Source organism: Pelodiscus sinensis, chromosome 14, assembly GCF_052426305.1.
Source record: "Pelodiscus sinensis isolate ZL-2025 chromosome 14, ASM5242630v1, whole genome shotgun sequence".
In the NCBI taxonomy this organism is placed as follows: Eukaryota; Metazoa; Chordata; order Testudines; family Trionychidae; genus Pelodiscus; species Pelodiscus sinensis.
Genome location: NC_143065.1, coordinates 7,567,807 through 7,591,847, shown reverse-complemented (window position 1 = coordinate 7,591,847; position 24,041 = coordinate 7,567,807). Strand labels below are relative to the sequence as shown.

Genomic DNA, 24,041 nt, shown 5'->3' with positions numbered 1-24,041 from the left:
CTGGCACAGGGTGAGGGAGGCTGGTGACAAGTGGCCCAGGGCAGGTGCTGAGGCCCAGTCCCAGTGTAACATGCCTGGGATTCCTGGCACCATGCCATTCGCACCCCCTCTCCCTTCCCCACCCCCCACGCTGTGCTGGGTGCCGAGTGCTCCGAGACCCTGGCCTCCCCGCAGCCCATGGCTCAGGGACAGAGCAGAGGCCTCGCTCTCCCCGGCCAGAGTCTGTTCCACCGCTGCCCCCAGCCCAGCCCCGCGTGTCTCCGCTCCTGGGCAGGTCGACAGGCCGTGGCCGAGGGTCGATTCCTCGAGTCCAGTACTGCCGTGATAAATCGACCGCCCGGGCGCTCCCCTCGACTCGGGCACCTCAAGGGGCGCGGATGGGAGAGCGTCTCCTGTGGACGCTCCACGGCGGCGGCGCCAGGCATGGAGATCTGAGTGCATCGGCTTTGGCTACGCCGTCCCCACAGCTGAAGCCGCGTAACTGAGCTCGCTCTGCCCGGGGGGCTGCCCTGCCCTCCCCTCCCCTCCTCTGCCCTCCCTAGCCAGGCCAGGGCGGAGAATCCGGTACTTACTGCAGTGCTGCTTTCAGCCACAGCGGGGCACCAGCCTGCCGTCTGAAAGGCGCCTCCGCACTGCTCCATGGACAGGGCACAGGGCCAGTGGGGGGACTGCAGGAGCTCGGGTCAGGCGCCTCCTTGCTTATTGCAGCTGAGCTGATTGGTAGGGGCCAGAGTGCGCACCTCAGGTGGCTGGTTTGGGGCTCGTTCTCACTCCATGGAGTGAGGATCCCGGGAGGGGCGAGGTGATCCCCAAAGGCAGACGGCGGGGGCTGAGTTGCACCCACTGGGAGCCCAGCACAGGGCTGTGGCTGGGGAACGTTTTCCTCAGTTGCCAAATTATTCCCCGGGTCACCCAGTCCCCGACCCTGGAGGGCACCCCCTGGTTCTGCTGGTCCTGGATGGCCGTGGGGAGAGACTCCAGGGCCAGGCTCCCGCGGTTGCTCTGCTTTGCCACGGGGCTGAGCTGTGGGAAGGGAGCCCAGCTGTGGAGCAGGAGAGACGAGATGGCGGGTTACAAAGGCAGTGGGGCCTGACGGGGCACTCAGCAGGGACTGGGACTGATACAACCCTCACCTGCTGCTGTGCCCCGCCGCAGAGAAGAGAGGGGGTTGGAGCCCATGGGACTCGCTCTGCTCCCTGGGGACACCAAGGCTGTGTCTAGACTGGCAAGTTTTTCCGGAGAATCAGCAGCTTTTCCAGAAAAACTTGCCAGCTGTCTACACTGGCCGCTTGAATTTCCGGAAAAGCACTGACGATCTCATGTAAAATCATCAGTGCTTTTTCGGAAAAACTATGCTGCTCCCGTTCGGGCAAAAGTCTTTTTCCAAAAAACGTTTGCCCGAAAAGGCCGGTGTAGACAGCACGGTAGTGTTTTCCGCAAAAAAGCCCCGATCGCGAAAATGGTGATCGGAGCTTTTTTGCAGAAAAGCGCGTCTAGATTGGCCACGGACGCTTTTCTGTAAAAAGTGCTTTTCTGGAAAAGCGTCCTGCCAATCTAGACGCGCTTTTCCGAAAATGCTTTTAACGGAAAACTTTTCCGTTAAAAGCATTTTTGGAAAATCATGCCAGTGTAGACGTAGCCCAAGGGTATGTCTAGACTGCAAGCTGCTTTCGAAAAAGAGTGGCCACACCTCAAACCAGATCGAAACCGTGGTCTGCTTTTTCGAAAGAGCGTCCGGACTGCATGGACGCTCTCTCCAAAGAAAGCCCTGATTGCTAGGCACAGAATGGCCACCTCTTCTTTTGAAAAATGTCCCTGTTCTGCAAACACACACGCCTGTTTTCGAAAAAGCTCTTTCAAGACAGGCGTTCTTCATCGTCATTTGAGGCTTACCAATGTTGAAAAAACCCTGCATTCTTTCCATTTAATTTCGAAAGAATGCAATTGCAGTGTGGACGCGAGGGAAGATTTTTTGAAAAAAGGGCAGTTTAAAAAAAAAAAAAAAGTAGTCTAGACCTATCCCAAGAGTGTTTTAAGGGTTTTAAGGCAACCAGCACTCACCAGGTTTTTAAATGTGCACTGATTAATATTGCATGTGCAACACTTCACTGTCCTAGGTCATACTGAAATCTAGGGCAGGGAGAATTCTCTCGGCAGTGCGAGCAAGGGGATTTTCACAGTTTCTTGCTGGTCGGAATAAAAGCCTGGGTTGCTGGCGATTGCAGGGAACGTGACTTTGTGCAGTGCGGCTGAAATGGTGAACTGCAGCTTGCAGAGCCCTGCACTTTCCTGCTTGTTTTGGGGCAAACTCAGTTTCTTGACGGTCAGGTTTTCTCCCTGCAAAGCATCGTCTCCAGGGGGCCTGCTGTCTCCATGGGTACCACCCTACGCAAGCAGCTTTGCAAGAGCAGGCCCTGATGGGTCACAGCGATCGTTCCCATTGGGCACAGGTAGGCTGGCCATACCTCAGAGGACACTGTCAGGAGGAAGATCGGGGGGAGGAGAAATGCATACTAGAGGGTCTTTGGGGGGTGTGCATGCATAGTGGGAAGGGGCGTTTGGGGGCAGGTGGGTACCAGGAGGGAGTATTTGGGGGGTGCTGGCAGGGGTACCTGCAGCCTGGCTCTGAAGTTGGGGGGCAGGGTTGCTCCTTGTCACCGTGGTAGGGCAGCTGGTGCAGGCCAGGGTGCAGTGACAGCTTGTCAGTCAGCATTTCCCTGCAGGTCTCTCCCTGGGGCGTGAAGCCAGCTCTAACCCTCACCCCGCCCAGCCAGGCTCTGAGGCCTGGGGTGGGCGGACGGGCAGGACCGGCTGGGGTGGGTTCTCATGTCAGGGCATGAGACAGCAGGAAGCTCTGCCTAAAACCCGGGGCATTTCCTCGTATTTGAAAAGTCCCCCCAGACAACGCTGTGCCAGGCCCAGGAGAGCCCCGAGGCTGGGAGCTCTAGGCCCGGGCAAGTGAGACTGGCAGAGCTCACTGCACGCAGCAGCCGGCACCATCCCGGCTCCGTCAGCCAAGGAAGAGCTGGCACGTCCAGCCAGGCCCGGGCACCAGCCTGGCCCCAGCACGCTGCAGGCTGTGACAGGCAGCCTGCAAACAGGGCCAGCTGCTCCCTTCCCCCAGCCCTAGGCCCTGCCTGTTCTTGGCAGCAGGGAACTTCCTGCAGCTGCTCCTCCCTGCAGGTCACAGCGAAAACGAAAGTAACTGTGGGGCCTCTGCTTTGCAGGAAGCTGCTTGGCCACAGCAGCCAGACGTCCCCAGAGCCGTGGCAGGAGCTGGCTGTGCATCTGGTCTCCGTGCAGGTATTTGAGCTTCCGCTACCCTGGGGTGCCAGCATGCCCCGCAGAAGGGGGGGCCCTGTGAGACAGCCCCAGCCCCCCTCTGGGAGCCCTGCCGCGAGAGACACCCCAAGAGCCTCTGCACCTCGCCGTGCCGTGCACCAGGGCGAGATGCACCCGGCGTTTTGGGGGGCCCTGTGATGCGGCCGGCAGGGGGCTCTCCCAGAGGTACTGAGGGGGCTGCGTCTAGTGCCCAGCACTGGCTGGTGGAGTTGGCTCTCAGAGCTGGCACCCTACCAGCGCATGCCTGTCCGCCTTCCTCCCCAACGGCCCAGCCCCACAGCACCCTCCCGTGGCCAGGCCAAGCAGACCGCTAGGAGCCACCTTCCCCCACAGCCTGGAGCACTAGCTGCAGACTCCTGGCTCCAGCGCTGTGGGGGGCACTGCAGCTGCTTTTATACAAGGCTTGGATTGGCCAGCCCCTCTCTCCCCCCATTGGCTGTGCCATCTCTCCGAGCCGTCTGGACTCCGCTCCACTGCTCCTCCCCTAGGACCGGTGTGGCAGGCTGCTAAAGCGTCCGGCACGGGCCCCCTTCCCCATCCCGCTGTCCAGACACAAGGGCGGCAGGGCGCTGGGGAACCCAATGTGAAAGGAGTTTTAAAATACCCTGCCCGCTCAGCTGGCGATATTGCTGCTCTTCCAGAGAGACACGCCTCCCTCGCTCACTGGCGCTCACAGCAGAGCAGCACTGGCCACCCCAGAGGCCTCTCTCCCCTTCCCGCAGGCCATGGAGGAAGAATTCCAGTTCCTGCTCTGCCAGGGGTGCCACAAAGAGCCCAGGAGTCCCAAGCTCCTGTCCTGCCTTCACACCTTGTGCGTCGACTGCCTGGAGGAGAACAAGCCGGTGGGCCAGTGCCCCATCTGCCAGGCTCCCATCCCACAAGCCAGCGGGATCCCAGACCAGGACAACCTGCTCTTCGCCAACCTGCAGGCCAAGCTCCGCACCTACCAGAAGATCCGCAGCGGCAGCGGCCTGGTCTGTGACCGCTGCAGGGAGCCGGCTGAGTTCTGGTGCGCGGAGTGCGAGGAGTTCTTTTGCATCAGATGCTTCGAGGCCCACCAGTGGTTCTTGAAGAAGACAAGCCATGAAACCAGGAGGGTGAGTGAGCTGAAGGCAGAATCTGCCAAACAGTTCGTGGAGGGAGCAAGGAAGTCCAGCATCCTCTTCTGTTCCAACCCCACCCACAATAACCAGAACTACATTACCAGGTAAGAATATCAGTCTGCTACGGCTCATCCCCAGACAGTTGTGAACACATGGAAAAGGCAGGGGAGGGGTGTCCATGGTAAGGGCAGGCCTGGGCATCTAGACAACTTAAGACCCTTTCTTCCTGCCCCAAGATATGAGGGTAACACCCATTGACTTCCACAGGAGTCATGTAGCAAGAATATGGCCCCTGGATTCTATTCTGTGCCCCACTATGTGACCTGGGGCAAAGCGCGGCCTCCTCACCTGTAAAATGGAGCTAGCTCTCTTTCAAATGGCCTCAGCACTAGGGACGTGAAGGACCAGTCGACTGTCCGATAAGCAAATGCAAGTCGACTAGTCCCTTCCCTCCCCCCTTGCTGCCTCTATCAGAAAGAGGCAGCAAGGGCGAGGACAGTGGGGGAGAGGAAGGGGTACTTCAAAGCAGCAGTGCCGCTTGATGCCTGGGGCCAGACCCTGGGCTCCACGTGGCACTGCTGCTTTGAAACGCCGCATGCAGCCCAGGCCCAGCAGGGGTGTCCCCAGGTTGCACATGGTATTTCAAAGCGGCCGTGCTGCATGGAGCCGGGGCTCAGCGGGGGAGTCCCCAGCTGATCCTGGGCTACATGCAGCACTGCCGCTTTGAAACACCGCAGGGAGCCCGACGTCGACTCCTTGCGGCGTTTCAACGTGGCAGAGCTGCTTGGAGTCCAGGATCAGTCCCCAGGTTCAGTCCACACGGCGCTTTCATCCTAAGGCTGTTGCTACACTTCAAAGGCAGAATCGCCCTATCGACGAATGAAAGATCCTTACTCTGCTCTGGGGATGTTAGTGTGTCGTCAGTTACACGATTACCAATAAGCCTGAACTGATGTAAATCGGCCTGGCTCCTCTGATTGCAGCACAGCTACCAGGGATGTGAATGGGTAAACATCAGCCTTAGTGAGCAATGCTTACCAGGTACCTGTTAATGGGTCTCCAGGAGCAGCTCCCCTCCCCCGGCCTACCATGGGCAAAGGGCTGCCTCAGACAGGCCGGGAGCAAGGGGCAGCCCCAGGTCTGGGGTCAGGGCTGGGAGCAAGCCCCTGACCCCAGGACCCAGAGCCTCCTGCCGCCGCCGGCAGCTCCACTCCAGCCCCAGCCCTGAGGCTGGATCCCACTTGGTCGGTTAACTGGTTAAACCTCCGCTTAACCTGATGTTTAACTGGTTAACTGACTAACCAGGATTTTGCCTCCATAACGATGACTGGTATTAACACCTGCTGAGGAGGGTCTGGCCCAGAGAATCTTTAAGGAATTCCCCAGCGTGAGAAGGGAATTTCCTCAGGATGCAGCTATTATCCCATTAGGTCCCTGCCCGTGTCCTCTGTGCCAGCGGGGAATGCTTTGGTTAGAGGTAGATAAATATTTGAATCAAACCTCAAAATTCTGGCTAACTGGGAACCTTTCAAGGTCTTATTTTTCCTTCTCCTCCCTCCACTTTCTACGTTTTCCCGGTGCCCCATCACAAGAGCCTTGGGTGGGAAATCATTTTCCCATCCCGCACACGTTTTGGGAATTGAAAAATTTTTCCTCATCCTAAATTGGGACAGAGTCAGACTCCCAATGGTATTTGCAAAATGAAAACCTGTTTCTATTTGGGTCAATTGAAACGTTTTGTTTAGTTTTTAACCTTATTGTTCTTTTTATAACGTCTTTTTGTATAATTAGCTGAAATTATGGTTGTAAAAATGGTAGCGCTGTAACCGATCAATTCTCAGTTAAACGGGGGTGGGGGGGAGAGGGAAGGGTGCTGGAGGGCCCCTGCCTATTGGCTCCACATGCTTTGGGCTGCTGTGAGCTTCACCAGCTGCTGCGGCCTGCCACCTGCCATGGGCTGCTGCGGGCTTCATGGGTTGCTGGCTGCCCTAGGCTGGCGGCAGGCTCTGGGCTGGCGATGGGCTCCAGGTTGATTCCAGGTGCCAGCTGCCAGGGGTCCAGGCTGCCAGGGGTCCAGGCTGCCAGGCTCCAGGCTGCTGGGGGGCTCCAGGCTGCTTAGTGTTTAACTGCTAACCAGCAGTGCTAAGCATCAGCTTGGCAGTGAACGAGTTAAACTCTTACACCCCTAACTGAGATGTCTTTGAAAAATTGGAAGGAAACCCCTGGAAATGTCTCTTGACATTCTGTTGAGTCGGGAAACTTGTCAGCCCCAAACCCGCGTGGGAAGGGTTTCACTTAGGAGACCAACTGGCATTTTTCAGTGTAAAAACGTTTAGCGGGAAACGTCCTGCCGATTGCCTGGCTCTAGCCGCGAGGCTCTGGAGGTGGCCACAATCAAAGGCCGTGCCCCAGCCCCAGTGTCGCCCAGGCAGTGAGCTGTGGAGCAGAGGGGCCGTGGAGGGTGCTTTGAATTAAGCTGCATGTGTCTGCATCAGCAGTATCTACTGCCGAGGGTGTTTGAAGCCGCTCTGCTGCGCCTGCGCCCTCCTGGACAGCGAGCACACCAAGCTCTACTGCAACATCCAGACAGAAATCGAGCGGCGGCAGCGGGAGCTGGGGCACCTGAGCGAAGAGCTGAAGAGGAAAAAGGCCCATTTTGAAGATGCCCACAACAGCCTCAAGGACATGGCTGAGGACATGGACCTGGTGAGGAATGAAACCCAGGAGCTGATCCGGAAGAGGGTGGAGCAGATGGTGCAGCTGATCCAAGAGACGGGGCAGGAGCTGCTGGAGCAGGTGGAGAGGCGGCATGGCCTGGGGAAGGAGGAGCTGGAGGGGAAGCTGAGGCAGACGGAAGCCGTGCTCACAAGGATGGGGGCCGGCGAGCAGCTGGTGGAGAAGATGCATCTCTACGCGTCGGACCAGGAGGTGATGGACATGCACCCCCTCATCAAGGGCTCACTGGAGGAGCTCAGGAAGCTGCAGCCCCCGGCAGCGGGAGCCAGTGTCCAGGCTGAGGACTTTGCCGAGTGCAAAGCCAGACTCCAAGCTCTGTTTGTAAGAGTGACCGGGGAGAGAGGTAAGACCTGAGAGAAGTGGGGTGGGATGGGGCATGGCTGCATGATGCTGTGTCTGAGCGCCTTGCGAGGTGGCCTCCATGCACCTCCTCCCCGACCTAGAGCTCCAAACCGGGGCAAACGTCTCCCTCTTGCTCCCTGTGGAATCAGGAAGATGTTACGCCTCAGGGCAGCTACGTTACTGTCAGCCTCTCAGGTGTCCAGCTTTGAGTACCTGGCCCTCGTTCACCAATGCTCCAACTTTCAGGAGGGTGGCAGGTGATGGCAGATGTGCTGGTTCACCCTTGGTCCTGTTCTCCTGACTCCCATCGCCCGTCCTGTGGGTCCCTTGTTCCCACCAGTGCACAGGGGTCAATAGCTCCCTTGCTCACCCTCCCTTGCAACTGCTGCTTGACTGGGTGGCCCGAGGTGCAGAACAAGGGAGAAGCCAGCCTGTGTGGATGCCACTGGGCCCGCTCATCAGCTAAACGGCTTAAGTGCTAGGAGTTGCCCCTTCAGCATAGGAGGATGTTTCCCAAAAGCAGGGCCTCCAGGTTTCAAAGCCCCAGGACCTCCCCCGGTGAGGCCATTCCCACCTCACTCCAGACCTCGTGATGCTCTGTGCAGAAGCAGGAGGCCAGAAGCCCCCTTGGCGTAACTCCAGTGCAGTCAGTTGCACCAGGCGTGAGGCTGGTCCGTCAGAAGCGCCACCGAGAGGTCTGTGGCCCACTGCCCGTGCAATGCATGACGTGCTCATCACTGCTCTGGTGCTGCTGGATTCCTGGCTAATGAAGCAGGCGCCTATGCCCCTTGCTCATCCAGAACCAAGCAGCCAGGCTTCTGAGGAGGGATGGGAGCCAGAATGAGGCAAGCCAGACCTTCCTGCTACAGGCCTTCTGCCAAGGCCTCTCCCCGCTCTGCTGCTTGCAGGGCACGTGGACACTCTGCCACTGCAGTACCAGGAATCTGCCCCTCAGAGCAGCCCCACCCGGCTCTCTCTCCTTTGCAGATGCTGTCTCCTGTGCCGCTGCCCCAGCAGCTCCAGTGACGGAGGTGACTTTGGTGACGGACCTGGTGAGAAGCGCTATTTGCATCCCCCTTTCTCCTGGGGCGGGGCGGGGGAGGCACTGACGCTGGGCTGCTCCCCCATGCTGTCCTGGCTGCGTTTCCATGCATGCCGAGCGGTAAGGAGCGCAGAACCGGGCGAGGAGCGCGGCGAGACCCAGTCCGGCATGGATAGGAGTGTGGCTGCCACGTCCCTCCCACTGGGGCCTCGCAGGGGGAAGGCAGTGGAGGGAGCAGGACGCCTCGTTGTGCTGGAGGTGAGGTTCTCCCCCGGCCTGCCCCAGTGCACTCCTTGCACCATGAGCCTGAAACCGAGGAGAGACAAAGGAGCCTGGTGTAAATGCTGCCCCACAGCACTTCCTGGGCGGGTCCCTGCCGCCTGCTTAGGGGCTGTTCTCCTTCCCCAGGCCGCCCCAGGGAAGAGACCAGGCCAAGCCGAAAAAGCCATCCAGACACCTCCCAAGGTGCTGAAGCTTGAATCTCCGCCTCAGCCACTAGAGAGCACCCCCCACAAGTGCAACCAGGACTTGCCAGACTGGGACCTGCAACCTGGGCCCAGCACCTTGATGCCCAGCAGAAACTGCGGCGGGGCCCCTGCAGCCAGGGGAGCCGTGCTGTCCCGGGAGCTGGGGAACGCCCATCAGGAGCCCCGAGAGCAAGGTAGGAAGGGCTGATTTGGAACCATGCGGGGAGGTCATCAGGGAAACGTGGAAAGGGGAGCTTGGGCCAAAGCAGGCAGATGTCACCATGAAGAGTGTCCTGAAAGGAACGTGACCATTGCGTGGCCTCACCTCCACGCTTCTGGCCTTGTCATTTGCACCTTCCATGCTCATGGAGGCAGCAAGGCACAGGCAGTACAGCCTAGTGGATAGGGCCTGGGACAGGACTCAGCCAAGTTTGCCAACACTGTAGTTTTTTAAAAAAGGGACTGTTTATTAGGGCTGTTGATTAATTGCAGTTAACTCACATGATTAACTCAAAATTAATCACTATTTAAAAATGATTAATTACACTTTTAATTGCACTGCTAAACAACAGAATACCAATTGAAATGTATTAAATATTTTGGAGTTTTTCTATATTTTTCAATTGCAACACAGAATACAAAGTGTACACTACTCCCTGTATAATTTTTATTACAAATATTTGAACTTTAAAAATCTATATAGTTTAGGGAGTTATCTGTCCATTTGTCTGATAAAGAACTCTTCCTAACCAGGAAGAGCTAGGACCACCAGATTGGGTATGCAGCTTCCTCTTATCCTAACTTAAGACAAGATAAGGGTTTGGCTGTGCCAGGAAATCGGGATGTGCCTGGAATGGGATTGCGTCTCATAAAACCAAAAAGGAAAAAGACAATCAGCCGATCAAGTACAATCCTCAAAACTGACATAACTGTGGGGATGTTGAAAGAGACTGAACCAAGAGGAGCCAGAAACATAGGCTGGACCTGCAATAGGATTGTTTCTCCATACACGTTACAGAAAAAGATATAAAACAGAGACATTTGGAATAGAGCTCTGTTTTGGTGCAGCTAAATCGATGCTATGGGAAACCAAATTGACTATAGCCCTGTTTTGTTAAAATATAGCAAACAATAAGAGTTTATAAGGCTGAAAAAATACTTGATGGAATTCCCATTTTAGAAAAATTATGAAAAAATTAAATGGGCAAATTTTAACAATCCTATTTTAGAAATCTGAAATAAAAATGACACTATTTTTGAGCATTCAACTAAAGCATGTACATTTTTTTCCCCCAAAAAAACCCCCAACCTCTCAACTTTCATTAAAGACCCGAGTAACTCTGGGTAAATCTGCTAGTGATAAATAAAATAAATCTTATTTTTCAGTGTCCCTCATACAAGTACAATTTACCTCGTACAAGTGGTGCAATCTCTTTATCATGAAAGTGCAACTTGAAAATATAGATTGTTTTTATTTTTGAGTGCAGGTATGTAACAATGTAAAACTTTAGCGCCTACAAGTCCACTCAGTTCTCCGCCTTTTTCAGGCGGTCACTCAGAGAAGCAAGTTTGTTTCCATTTGCGGGAGATAATGTTGCCCGCTTCTTATTTACAGTGTCATCTGAAAATGAGAACAGGTGTTCACTTGGCACTTTTGTAGCAGGCATTGCAAGGTATGAATGTACCAGAGATGCTAAACATTCATGTACCCATTTGTGCTTCAGCCACCATTCCAAAGGACATGCCACCTTGCTGAAGATGCTCATTAAAAAGAATGCATTAATTACATTTGTGACTCAGCTCCTTATGTCTCCTGCTCTGTGTCTTATGCACATTCTGCCATATTTCATGCTATAGCCAGCATATGTTGTTTGTCGTAAGAACACATTCACTCAGAATCGACAAAAGGCAAAGGAGGTGCCAGCGAGTTCTAAAGAGAGCTACAGCATCTGAGCCAAGATTTAAGAATCCGAAGTGGCTTCCAAAGTCTTCAGGACCACGTATGGAACAGCTTTCAAGAGCAACACTCTGATGTGGAAACTACAGAACCTGAAACATCAAAGAAGAAAATCAACCTGCTACTGGTGGCATCTGACTCAGCTGGTGAAAAGGAACGTGCATCGGTGTGCTCTGCGTGGGCTCGTTATTGAGCAAAACCTGTTGGCAGCATGGACGCGTCCTCTGGAATGGTGGTTGAGGCATGAAGGGACATGGATGTTTAGCACCGCGAGCATGTCAGTATCTTACCAGGCTGGGTACAACGGTGCCATCTGAATGCTTGTCCCCACTTTCAGTGACCGTGTGAACAAGAAGCAGGCCGCATTGTCACCTGCAATGTAAACAACCCTGTTTGTCTGAGTGGACAAGAAATAGGACTGAGTGGACTTGTAGGCTCAAGCTTTATATTGATTTATTTTTTGACTGCAGTTTTTTGTACCGAATGCTACATTTGTAAATTCAGCCTTCAGGATAGAGAAACTGTACTATAGTATTTATATTCAGTGAATTGAAAAATACTTTTTTGTTTTGTTTTTTACAGTGCAAATATTTGTGATAAAAATAAATATCACGTGCACACGGTACATTTTGTATTGTCTTGTAACTGATATCAATATATTTGAAAATGTAGGAAACACCCAAAATATTTAAATAAATAGTATTCTATTGTTTAACAAAACAATTAATCATGGCTAATTTATAAGCTACTTCACAGCCCTAATTGTTATTAATTAACAATAATGAGCAGGGATCCTAGAAATGTTTTCTATGGAAAAACAGAGAATGTGCATTTTAACAGAAAAATCCTAAGCAGCATGGGGCCAATTGTCTGGCGTTCGCATCAGGCTGGGGAGCAAAGCTGACCCAAATCTCCTTCTGGCCTTGCCCCACCCCGCCCTGCGTGCCAGCACACCCTGAGCTGCATCTGCCTCTAACAGCTGCAAGGCACCAAAACCCAGATCCCCAAAGAGATTTGGGTGCCTAACTGCCAATGGGAATCCATCGTGTTGCACAGCCAGGCTGTTCCGACCACACCCTTCCAGGTGTCCCTGCTGCGAGGGTGGGCAGCGAGGAGGGGCTGTGAGACAGGCCCTGCGCTGCCAAGTACGACACTGGGGTTGGGCACCTTCTCTGGTCCACTTGGCAGGTTGGTGAGGCCAAAGTGCTCTGGCCAGAGAGGTGCAGCCGCAGGCCAGGCAGGGGTCGAACGCAGCCACTGGCTTGCCCACACTGTACTGAGCCCTTTAGTACGAGACTGGCGGGGAGTTTCCCAGAGTCAGCCTCGATCTCCCGGCTGCAGTGAGAACGTTGCAGACAGAGGTGAAAGAAAGGGGGGTGCAGCCGCGTGCGCAGCAAAAGCCAACAGGGAGCTAAAGCGCTGACAGGGACCTGGGTTGTGAAAGGACGGGGCCTGTAAGAAATGTAAGTTACTGTCACCCCGATTCCCGGAGCTGTTAAGAGGCCAAAAGTCCAGCCAGTGGTAGCAGCACCAGGGGGCCCAGGAAGGCTCCCTACCTGCCCAGGCTCTGCACGGCTCCTGGAAGTGGCTGCATTTTTCCGTGGCTCTTAGGGGCAGGCAGGGGTAGCCAGTGCGTGTCAGCCTGCTGCCTTTGCCCTGAATGCCACCTCTGCAGCTGGGAAGCCGCAAGGACCTGCCGCCACTTTCGGGAGCCACCCAAGATAAGCGACATCTGACCAGAGCCTGCACCCCCTCCTGCATGCCCCAGCCCTGAGCCCCCTCCCAAAACCTGCTCCCCGCACTCCCTGCTGCACCCCAAGTTCCTGCCCCCCTGCGCAGGGAGCCTGCCTCTGCCCCACTGCACCGCCTGCTGACTGGACTTGTGGCATATTAAAATCTTCTTCAGTGTCAACCCCCTGCTCCAGACCAGAGCCCCCGCCCGCGCCCCCTCCTGCGCCCCAGCTCTCTGTCCCAGCCTAGTGAAAGTGAGAGAGGGTGGGGGAGAGGGGGTGGAGAGCAGGGGCCTTGGCATGGCCAGGGCGTTAGACAGTTAGCAACCCTACCTCCAAGCCAGGTCAGCAGGACACAGACAATCCAGGAAGTGTTGGGAGAGTGTTGGGGACACTTCCTGGTAGAAGTGCTGAAGGAACCGACCAGGGGCCGGGCACAGCTCGACCTGCTGCTCACGAACAGGGAGGAACTAGAGAGGAAGTAGAGGTGGGTGACAACCTGGGAAGCAGTGATCACGAGATGGGAGATTTCAGGATCCTGACCAAAGGAAGAAAGGAGAGCAGCAGTGGCTGAGAAGCTGGATATGAGGTAACAGTGCGCCCTTGTAGCCAAGAAGGCTAATGGCATATTAGGGGCATTAGGAGGAGCATTGCCAGCAGATCTAGAGAAATGGTTATTCCCCTTTATTCGGCACTGGTGAGGCCACATCTGGAATATTGTGTCCAGTTCTGGGCCCCCACTATAGGAAGGATGTGGACGCATTGGAGAGGGTCCAGCGGAGGGCGACTACAGTGATGAGGGGGCTGGAGCACATGACCTATGAGGAGAGGCTGAGGGATCTGGGTTTGTTTAATCTGCAGAAGAGAAGAGCGAGGGGGGATTTGAGAGCAGCCTTCAACTCCCTGAAGGGGGGTTCCAAAGAGGATGGAGAGAGGCTGTTCACAGTGGTGGCGGATGGCAGAACAAGGAGCAATGGTCTCAAGCTGCAGTGGGTGAGGTCTAGGTTGGATATTAGGAAAAACGATTTCCCTGGGAGGGTGGGGAAGCCCTGGGCTGGGTTCCCTAGGGAGGGGGGAATCTCCAGCCCTAGAGGTGTTTAAGTCCTGTCTTGACAAAGCCCTGGCGGGGCTGATTGTGTTGGGGTTGGTCTGGCTTTGGGCAGGGGGCTGGACTCGATAACCCTGAGGTCTCTGTGCCCTGGGATTCAATGCAATGTAAGGCTGTTGCTGGATCGGGGCCATAGGAGGGGTCTGTTTTCAGAGGCTAGGCTGGCGAGGCCAAAAGATACAAGAAGGGTTTTTCCACCTAGGAGAATTCTCTTTCCCGGCCGTGGGCTGAGAACCAATCAGTGGCCCACCAGCAGAGGGAATGGGAGGGGAGGAGAGTCCGTCAGAGGATGGGCTGTTTCCATGGAGCAAGGCAGCTTCCCGCTGGCTCCTGGGATGCAGGGCAACCAGCAGAGGAGCTGGCAAGTGGCAGCGAGGGGTCTAGCCTGCCAGGGTCGGCACGAGCAGGCGGGCAGCAGGCCCTGGGAGAAGTGCGGCAGTCGTGGGCCCAGACAGGGAGAGACAGGCTAGCAGCAGGGAGCGGTTTCAGTGTTCACATTGCACATTCCCCCCCCCCCACACACACACTTTAATGACTCCATGCGTACCCAGCCATCAGGAAACACCCCGGCCAGCCTGCAGGGTCTGGATGGGCTGTAGTGACGCAGTCTTAGCCAAGACTCCTTATGCAGGGTGAAGGGCTGGGTTCCCTAATGGTCACAGCAGCTGAGTTAAAATTCAGTGAGCTGAAGCTTCAACAGATAAACTCAAATGTCCATTGATGGAGCCTTTTCAGTCCCTGCAGAGCATCTGGCTTCTCAGGCTCTTTCCTGGCATGGCCCCGTGTACGGCAAAGAAGTTCAGCAAGCCCCCCGTGCAGTAACTCTGAGACTTCTCCCATCTAGGCGTAAAGAAAAGTCCCAGCCGCCACGTCCCCACTGTCCGTAGCCCCCGCGCTGGGATCTGGACCGCAGGAGGAGAATCCATGACCTGCAGCAACTTGTAGACCCCCGGGTTTTCCTGGGTCCATGTACGGACAAACAGGGCACGGGCTAGCCAGTGACCCAAAGAGCAGCGGCAGCAGGTGGTCACAGGAGCCGGAAGTAGGAGGAAGGGAGGAAAGTGAGACCTAGGTGAGGAACAGAAAAGCCAGGCTGATTAGAAGGGGCGATGCTGGAAATGCTGCCGGAAGCTCCAGAGGAGAGGGTAGCGCCAGGGTTCTCAGCTGGGGGGCAGGAGAATCAGCTGGGGGGCAGGAGAATCAGCTGGGGGGCAGGAGAATCAGCACACACAGCAGTGAAGGAAACTGGCACTCTCACTGCTGTGCCCTGCCAGTGGAGAAGGCTCTCGGGCAGCAGTCATCTGCCAGCCTGCTAGGTGGCCCCTCCAGCCCTGCATGGTTGGGGAGGGTCCCACACCGCTTTGCCAGACTTCCTCTGTCCTGCGTCCCTTTCTGCACAAGCCCTCGGTGGCTCTCCCGCTGTGCCTGTTCCGATGGGCACCTGACGCCCTGTCTTCTCTGTGCAGAGGACTCCAGCATCGTGATAAGCAGCTCGGAAGATACCGATGAGGACACGGTGGTGAGTGCGGTCAGAGCTCAGCTGTGCAGTGGCGGGGGCACCAAGGCTGTTGTCCCAGCAATACCGTGCACTAAAGGTGTGGCACGTCCTGAGAAGCCACATTCATCTGCCTGCCACGTACTCCCCAGGTCCCTAGGCGTGGGCGAGAGGCCTCTCCTTGGCTGGAGGAGTCAGCAGCAGAGGTGGAAGCGAGCGGGGTGCCTGGGGGGCAGAAGCCAGCAGGGGCTATGGAAAGAGCTGGCAGGGACAGGCCCCAGTCCCTGTGAGAAATGCTAAGTTCATCAGGCAAGTTACATTTACCCTCCTCCTCTGGGCTCCTCCCCATCCCCCTGCCAGAGTCCGGGACCTGCCGGCGTATCGTATTTCCAAGCAGCCTCTGGCATCTGCTCAGCAAGAGGGCTCGTCCTCGGCTTGCTTGCTCCCTGTCTTCTCCCTCAGCCTCGCTGCCGTTTCTCAGTGCTCAGCAATGGGGTGAGCTCTTGCTCCTGGTAAAAGCAAGGAGAGGTCCTGAGCTCCTTTCTGATTGGCTAAGAGACCTTTCAGCATGCAGCCAATTGTAGGCTGGCTCCCCCAGCACTGGCTCCTGCTCCCCGCCTTGCTGCTTCTGATAGGGGGGGAGCAACTAGTTGAGTAGTGCCTTGACTACCCGGTAAGCCTAGGTTTGTCGGGTAGTCGACTCCTCCACTAGTCTCTTACCTCCTAGGGTGTGTCTTACCCAAGCACAGTGCCCTCGGCCGAGGGAGAAATGGGTAGCTGAATGCCAGCCAAAGAAGGCGAATTCATCCCTGCTGTAAGCCCGCTGAAAGCCAGAGACCACACAGGCAGTATTTGGCCCAAGGTGTCAGCCCGTCTCAGACATGCCCTCCCCTCCCCTCCTCATTCACTGACTGTGGAACAAATAACGCACATCCCCGCTCCCTTACGAACATCGGAACACGAGAACGGCCACACGGGGTCAGACCAAAGGTCCATCCAGCCCAGGGTCCTGTCGGCCGACAGTGGCCAGCGCCTGGTGCCCCAGAGGGCATGAACAGAACAGGGAACCATCCAGTGATCCCTCCGTTGTCCGACAAAAGAGTTTGCGGATGTTTTCTTTTCCTGGTTTATAAGAAACATAAGTGACCAGCGACTAATCAGAGATGGCCCCACAGAAGTAAAGATCTGGATTCAGATCCAAAGTTTGCTCCTTGCCTGAGATTTCCAACCGTCTAAGGATACTGTGAAACCTCTTAATGAAAATTACAGCTCTTTTGCACATCCCTATACTTAATGTTTCCAGTTGTCCAGCCCCAAAATTCTGCCCAAAGTTGTTCTGGTTGAAATGTTCTGGTGCTATTCTTTATTGATGACACTTCTATAAAAATTAAATGGGAGGAAGTATCCTTTATAAAAGTTTGGAGGAAGACCTTCTTCTAGTTTCTTCAAGCTTAACATGGACAGTGGCTCTGTGGTACACAACAGAACAAAATGCATGAAAACCATTTATTATAATTGTTGCTAGCAGCACCTGATCTACTTAAGACTGAGTTCCAGCTTGCTCTTTCAGGGACTCATAATGTACTGCACAGACAAAGGTAGGCTAGGGATGTGATAGTGTAGTCGATTAACTGATTAACCGATAAGCAAAAGCTTCTAAGTTAATGCTACAGACTACAGGCATTTCTCCCCCACCCCTTACCAGTACGTTTTTTAGCAGGCTGGCCAGCAAGCCAGCTCAGTCTCGGCTCGCCCTGGGTCCTGGACCTACCCCTGCTGTGGCTCTGTATTTAAAGTGTATTAGCAGCCAGGTGGGCAGGCAGCCCAGCTCAGTTCCAGCTCCTACTGGGTCCAGGAGCTCAGACCCCCCACCTCCGGACAGGGCTGCCTGGGGTTTATAGAATAGTTGACTAACAGATAAGAATTCATGAGGTTAATCGACTATTCAATTAACCGATATTTAACATCCCTAATGTAGGCTTCAATTTTGTTTCTTTTTGACTCAGCCTAAGTTGTTTGTGAGTTATTGGAGAGTTTGGGAGTGGGCAAATAATCGTTACTATTAGTTCCCATCAGAAAATGCTCGCAAATAACTCAGTGTGACTAAAATGGAGAGGGTCTAATTCTTCTCTCACTTCTGTCGCTTTTATTTTGGTAAACCTCAATTTCAGTGCACTCACTCTTGAGTTCCATTGGAATAGGTGAGAGAAAAATTAGGCCCAGGAACTTCAAATTAGTCTTGGGCTTTTGGTCTCACTTGCCTCATTAAGATTTAACGCCAAAGGCTATGTTTGCAGGCATTTGGTTTAGATGGTTTGAAGCTTGGAATGTTTAAAATCGTGGTTTTGTGTGTCTGCATTAGAACTTTCCTGTTTTTTACTTGTTTCAAGGATGACTTTGTCAACGATTCCGCCAATGTACAAACCATGCGGCATTCTCAGAGTCAAAAGATGAGTCTCTCCGATTGAAAGAATTTACCCATTCTGCTCAAGGAATAGGCAGAACTTTTAAGATCTGAGACCAAATAGCTTCATTTCAAGAAACTTACAAGATCAGTTGAGAAAGACTAAATTAAGGATGTCCTATTAAAGCATATTTTCATTGAAGACTCTAGGGGCTGAACCTTTTGGAATTTATAAGCCTCAAAGAGAAGAGAATTTTTAGCAAAGACCAAAGATGATGAATATGGCAGAGATTGCCTGTTCCGAGCTGATTTGACCCAGACCAAGGGTGAAGTTAGATGTGATGAAAAGCAATCGACACCAGTGGGAGACTTTGCATTGCCTTCATTGGGCTTTCGGTGAGCCCTTGGGGCTTTGATGGATGGAAACATTAGCAAATGAGGTTTCCTGTTGTTGGCTAGTCACTGTCAGATCAGCATTAACAGTTATGTGGGGCCTAGAAAAATGGGGCCCATCTTTAATGCCTGGGACAGAGGATAAGTTCTTCAGTGTGTAGAAACATTAATAGTAGTTATAGTATTAATAGTAGGTAAAATTCCATGCAATGCTTTGGAAAGGTCCCTGCTTTGAAACAGTAATAGACATCCACACGATTCATGGTTTAACTACATGACAACTTCCGGTGGCAGATGTCCTTAGAAGTAGAAAGGCAGTGAGCTGGTGGGCTGGGGAGGAAGCTGTTTTTTGGGGAAGGGGTTGGATATGAGATTGGGTTGGGGGCCCTGGTTTTGGGGAATGCAATGCGGAGATGCTTTTATATAGTATCATAGTGCAGGATGTACCCGCAATAAAATGATTTCCAAACCAAAAGCAACCCACTGACCTCTTCCATACTTGTTTCCTGTCGCCTTCCACCGCCGCCACTTCCCTTTCCAGCCTGCAGCCGTTACTTCCCGGACACGGGGCAGCATTGTCGCTTCCCACATCCCCCCGCCGCTTTAGGTTTGGTTTTAGTGCTCTGTATCCTGCAGCCTCTAGCCGCAGAGCGACTCTTGGTCTTTCCCAGTGGAAGCCAGGAATACAACATGGAGTCTGAAGACCCCTAAGGGAGAGTCTCTGGTATTAGGATCATGTGCCCCAAGATGTTGCTTGCATTCCCTTCCCCGATACAGACAGGCTGGGTGGCCAACTGAGAATCGGGGGTTGGAGGTGTCATGCCCTCCCAAGCCCCTCACACTTGGAACTTTACATGTCACCTCTGTTTCTGCACCCGGGGCTTTATGCCCTGCCTGGCTGCCCCACTCACCCTGCCCTGGCACTAGACTCATAGACTTAGACTCGTAGACTTGAAGGCCAAAAGGATGCACCATAATGAATGAGTCTGACGTGCACCGAATCTCCCTCCCCATCCCTGTAACAGCACCCGAGCTCTGCCTGAGTTACCGGAGTCCTCACATCAAGGTACGGAGAGTTTGCCACTTGCATGAGCCTGGTGACCAGTTAGAGTGTGAGCACGTGCACAAGGCCCACCAGCCAGCCCTCAGGGCAAGAATTCTCTGTTTAACTCAGAGCCTCCCCATCTAGTGTCCCGTCGCCAGCCCTGTCTGTCACTGGCCACCTGCCCTTGTAGGCTGTCCCATCAGCCCACCCCTCCAGAAACTTCCCAGGCTCCGCCTTGAAGCCAGTGAGGGTTTTGGCCCCACTGCTCCCCTTGGCAGGCTCTTCCAGAACTTCCCTCCTCCCATGGTTACAACCCTTGAACCAATTTCAAGCCTAAACTTGTTAATGGCCCCTTAATATCCATTTGGTTTTGTGCCAACATAGGCCCCAAACTCCAAAACCTCCGCTCCCTCCCTGTGTTTGGAGCCCACTGCTACAGAGCGCTCCCATCTCCCCTTGCGAGAGCTGGGTTCTGTGCATGGCTCTGCCACTGGCAAGCTGCATGACCTTGGGCACATCATATCTCTCCATGCCTCAGTTTCTCTTTTGGTAGCAGGGTGGCGATGATGATACTGTGTAGCTCTTACCTGGAGAGCAGAAGGTCCCCATTTTACAGGCAGGGGAGTAGTGGTCCACCCGGAAGGCCCATGGCAGAATCAGGAATTGAACCCACATTTCCTGCATCCTTAAATCATCATTTCAGTTTGCAGGCAAGAAACCTGAGACACAGCATGGGGCAGCCGTTTTATCCCACAAGGCACTAGTGTCTGAACCTGCGCAAGAGCTGAGGAGCTCTGCGCTGACGCTGGCCACACCTCTGACTCGCAGGGAGAGAGACAGCAAGGGCGAGTTTGCTGCGGTCGCCCATGGCCCAAACTCTGGGATCTTTTGACCGTGTTAGAAAAGAACAGGTGGCCTAGCAGTGGATGAAGTAGAAGCGTTCTGTCATTGCAGGTACTTGTTCTGCCTCGAACCGCCAAAGCCCAGGGCCGAATGAGCAACAACCACAGGCGCACCTTGTACCTTAGTTAGTATGTAAATACGCTGATCTACTACGACACCCCTTACTCCCTTAGGGTATGCCTACACTAGCCCCCTAGTTCGGACTAGGGATGCAAATGTAGGTGACCGAAATTGCTAATGAAGCGGGGATTTAAATATCCCGAGCTTCATTAGCCTGATCTTGCCGGCGCGTTACTCCGAAAGCCAGGTGTTCCGAAAGTGAAAGTGCGCACCGGGACATGTTGGTTCGAACCAAACCCCTTGGTTCCAACTAACGTTATTCCTCATTTTTTGAGGAGTAATGTTAGTTCGAACCAAGGGGTTTGGTTCAAGCTAACACGTCCCAGCGCGCACTTCCTGCTTCGAATCAGCTGTGATTCGAACTAGTGCGCCGGCGAGATCACGCTAATGAAGTGCAGGATATTTAATCCCCACTTCATTAGCAATTTCGGTCAACTACATTTGCCTCCCTATCTCGAGATAGGGAGCAAGTGTGGACGTACCCTTAGCTAGTAAAGTGGACACCTATAGAGTGAACAGTAACAATCATGCACTGAATATAATCAGACCGGCCCCTGTGTGCCGTTTATGGCACTTTTAGCTCACAGCATAAAGTCCCTTAATTAGCAACTAGCAGGCTGGGAGAAGGAGCCATGACTCTGACTAGATTGTACGTCTCTGGGAAGGGAAAGGAGGGGGAAGATAACACTCCTTTCACACCCTGAGTGTTCAGCAGAAAGTCACGTTTCTTGTGCAACTTCCCACCGGAAGGGGGCGGTAGCAAGCTTTGTCTCTCCAGCAGAAGCAATAGTGCTGCCTTTGCCATTTTCCCTATGCCGTGGCTACCACGGTGTTATTTAACCCTTACTCGCCCCAGCAGCACGCGCGACACCTTCTGTGGAAAGCGGACGCCGAGCAACTGACTTCTCGTTCCAGGGGCCTGGCAGCAAGACCTAACCTCTGTGCTTCTGGGAATGCAAAGGGACAGCAGCACAGTGCTTTTGACCTTGGGTAATGCCACTGACGATGGGCTTCCTTCTGCTTTACACCCGTGTGCATGGGCGCAGAATCCAGTCCTGGCATGCAGGCTTCCCTGGTGTTAGAGGAGAGGGAGGAACGGCGAACCCCTGTGAGAACTGGAGGAGCCGCTAAGTGCAGAATCCAGATGGCAAAGCTGGAAACTGCTCAGACGGTTTTGTTGTTCAGGGAGATTGGAGAGGCAGGGAGACCGGCTCCTCAATTTTGCAGTTTTGCCTTTGACCACGGTGCAGAAGACTAATCTCAGCTGACTTCTCCTCCATGTGCTGGTGCCCCGTGAAGCCGGCGGGGGCTCTGCACTAAAAGAGCAAGGGCCTGAGCGTAGCCGAGCTCTGGGAGAGATGGCCGGGCCCAGTGCCCAGGGACCTGGCGGAGTGCTGCATTAGGAAACCCACAGCCCAGCACGTCAGGCTTGTGAGGTGCCCCCGAAACCCTGGAGAACACGTGTCACCGATTCCCTTTGCTGTGCTGTTGTTCATTGGAGAGCCCAGCACTGAGAGATCAGACAGGAGCATGAACAAGACTTTTCTGCCCCCCCACCCCCGGCTTCTCCTTTCCCTTGGGGAAGGGGCCAGTCCCGAGCTCACTCCCGTGTCCCTGCGGTTCCGGAGAGGGGCGTGAGAGTGCGGGCTCTTAGTGCTTGGCTCTTCCGATGGCTGGGCACAAAGGCCCCTGTGCCGTGGCTCCATGTGTGAGCAGGGCTGTCGCCTGCAGGCATCTGTTGCATGTCACGCTCTTACCCAGCTTTGCTTGGCCAGGCCAGGCCAGGCCCTGTCCGTCCTTCCTTGGGGCTGACGCGGCAGCCACGTGAGACCCAATCTGCAGGCTGGGGCCCAGCCTCTGTGTCTGCCCCGTCGCAGATGCACTGGGCGTCCTTCCACGCTGATTCCTGGCACTGCCGGGAGCTCGGTGCATCCTCTGCTTTTCTGTTGCAGCTCTCCAGCGTGCTAGAGGACAGCAAGGACTCCTCCTGGCTGCCGTTCGAATGGGACCCCCCTGCTCCCGGCTCTCGGGCTGTGGCCAGCGCTGGCTTTGCGGGAAGCACGATGGTCTTCTTCGACATGAAGGTCAACAGAGACAGTGAGTCTGCTTTGCCCATGGAGACTCTGGTAGCAGGTGGCTGCCTGGGGCAGGCCGGGGAAGGAGCAGCCAGGAGAGCTCCTGCTCCGGCCCTGCTACTAACCAAGGCGTCCCTTCCTCCTGCCGCGCCTACAGAGGCCAAGGCACGACACGTGCTGTCCTGCAGGGCTCCCCAGGCAATCCGCGGCTCTTGCTCCGGGGCTAAGCCCAGGTCTCCTCCCCCCGGGATATTGCTCTAGCGCCAAGCCTGTGGGGACCAGGTGCTCTATGGAGCAACCCGGCGTTGCTGTAGTGACTGAGCCCGCCGGGCCCGCTCCAGCTCTGTCTGCAGGAGGCAGCTGCTCCCCTCCCATCATGGCCAGCCGCCCGCGGGCACGTTTCGCTGGAATCCAGCGAGGCCAGCTTTCCACGCCCCTCCATCAGACACCTGCCCCTGCCCCGCCTCTCCTGGCTCAGGAGAGGCGGCACTCTGGACGGGGCCAGGGATGAGGGGCTTGGGGTGCTGGGGAGGACCCCAAAATGAATGGTTTGGAGTATGGAAGGGAGCGGGGAAAGGCTCTGGGTGGGGGTGGGGCCAGAAATCAGGGGTTCAGGGTGTGGGAGGGGGCTCTGGACCAAGGCAGATGTGGGCGAGCTGGGCAACACCCCGGCTCCCAGAGATGCCTTTGCACCCAGGCATCACACCTGGAAGGCCAGGCTCTCCATCGCGCTGGCAGGCAGCCTCACCCCGCGGTAGTTTGGCAGGAACAGACGGAAGAGATCAGCGAGCCCGCTGGCCCCCCTGGCAGCCCCGTTCTCGCTGCGTTCCCCATGCTGGATGGTGTCTCCCAAGTCCCTGACTCTGCCCTTTTCCTCCTCCAGCTCAGATGATCACTCAGCTGGCTGCAGTGAGCGGAGAAAGCAGCTTTAAGGCCGTGATTCAGACCCCCGAGTCGGTGCTCAGTTTGATCTCCCAAGGCGTCTCCCTGGAGACCGGGCTGGAGCATTTCCTCTGCTACCTCCGCTCCGTCCCCAAGCCCCTCCTAGTCGTGCATAACTTCTGGGCCTCGGAGCTCACCGTTCTCTTTAAAGCCCTCGAGTCTTTGGCCAAGAAATGGGACTTCTGCACGGCTGTCTGTGCTTACCTGGACACCCTGCCCTTGCTTCGGGAGAGGATTCCCATGCTTGGCCGCTATAAGCTGAAGAACCTGGTGAGGATGTGCCTGCACAAGCCGCTGAATGACAGCAGCGCCCTGGCCTCAGCGAAGGCGCTGAGGGACCTGTGTAAACACCTGGAGATCCACACCAACCCGGACCCGAGGTCTGTGCGCTCTCATTGCAACCTGGAATCTTACACTTCCCTTCAGTCCTTGCTGCAGGAGAAGTTGCTCACCAGGTCGGCCGCCAAGACGCTGGCAATGCGCAGCATGGTCCTCTGCGTCCTGCAGGAGTCGTAGCAGGAGACGGGGCTGCCCAGGCCTGGCAGGATCAGCCCTGAGCTTGGCGTGGCGCTACAGTGTTATTCCCCACTGCTGCTCCCTGCCAGCCTGCTTCTGCTGGTGCCGTCAGTGGCCAGAGTGTCTGTGCTCTGGCTCCCGGATCCCTGTATCCCGCTGGGCCCCAGGAGGCAGCTCTGTCAGGCTGGCCCCTGGACTGAAAACGCTCTCCCTTTCCCTAGCACTGCTGAGCTCCCCAGCGCCAGCGGCTTTTGGAATGGCCGGGGCCAGGCTCTGCAGGCCTCTGTGTGCCGGGAATGATTAAACCACTTTCAGAACTGA

At 55.1% G+C, this 24,041-nt stretch overlaps 1 protein-coding gene across 9 annotated transcripts in view; it reads left to right on the top strand.

Annotated features, from left to right (window-relative positions):
- PML (PML nuclear body scaffold) overlaps positions 1-24,041 on the top strand; it is a 24,425-nt gene extending 384 nt beyond the window's left edge. The window contains exons 2-11 of one of the 9 annotated variants that reach the window (XM_075897580.2): positions 2,346-2,450; positions 3,228-3,303; positions 3,984-4,549; positions 6,941-7,524; positions 8,511-8,575; positions 8,974-9,226; positions 13,581-13,712; positions 15,294-15,346; positions 22,140-22,284; positions 23,146-24,041. In XM_075897580.2, the coding sequence (XP_075753695.2) occupies positions 4,068-4,549; positions 6,941-7,524; positions 8,511-8,575; positions 8,974-9,226; positions 13,581-13,712; positions 15,294-15,346; positions 22,140-22,284; positions 23,146-23,720 (2,289 nt within the window). In that variant the 5' untranslated portion in view covers positions 2,346-2,450; positions 3,228-3,303; positions 3,984-4,067 and the 3' untranslated portion in view covers positions 23,721-24,041. Of the gene's footprint in view, positions 1-2,087; positions 2,451-3,149; positions 3,304-3,983; positions 4,550-6,940; positions 7,525-8,510; positions 8,576-8,973; positions 9,227-13,580; positions 13,713-15,293; positions 15,347-22,139; positions 22,285-23,145 lie in introns of those variants that run through there. The other 8 variants (XM_075897581.2, XM_075897579.2, XM_075897584.2 and 5 more) reach the window with 8 other exon arrangements.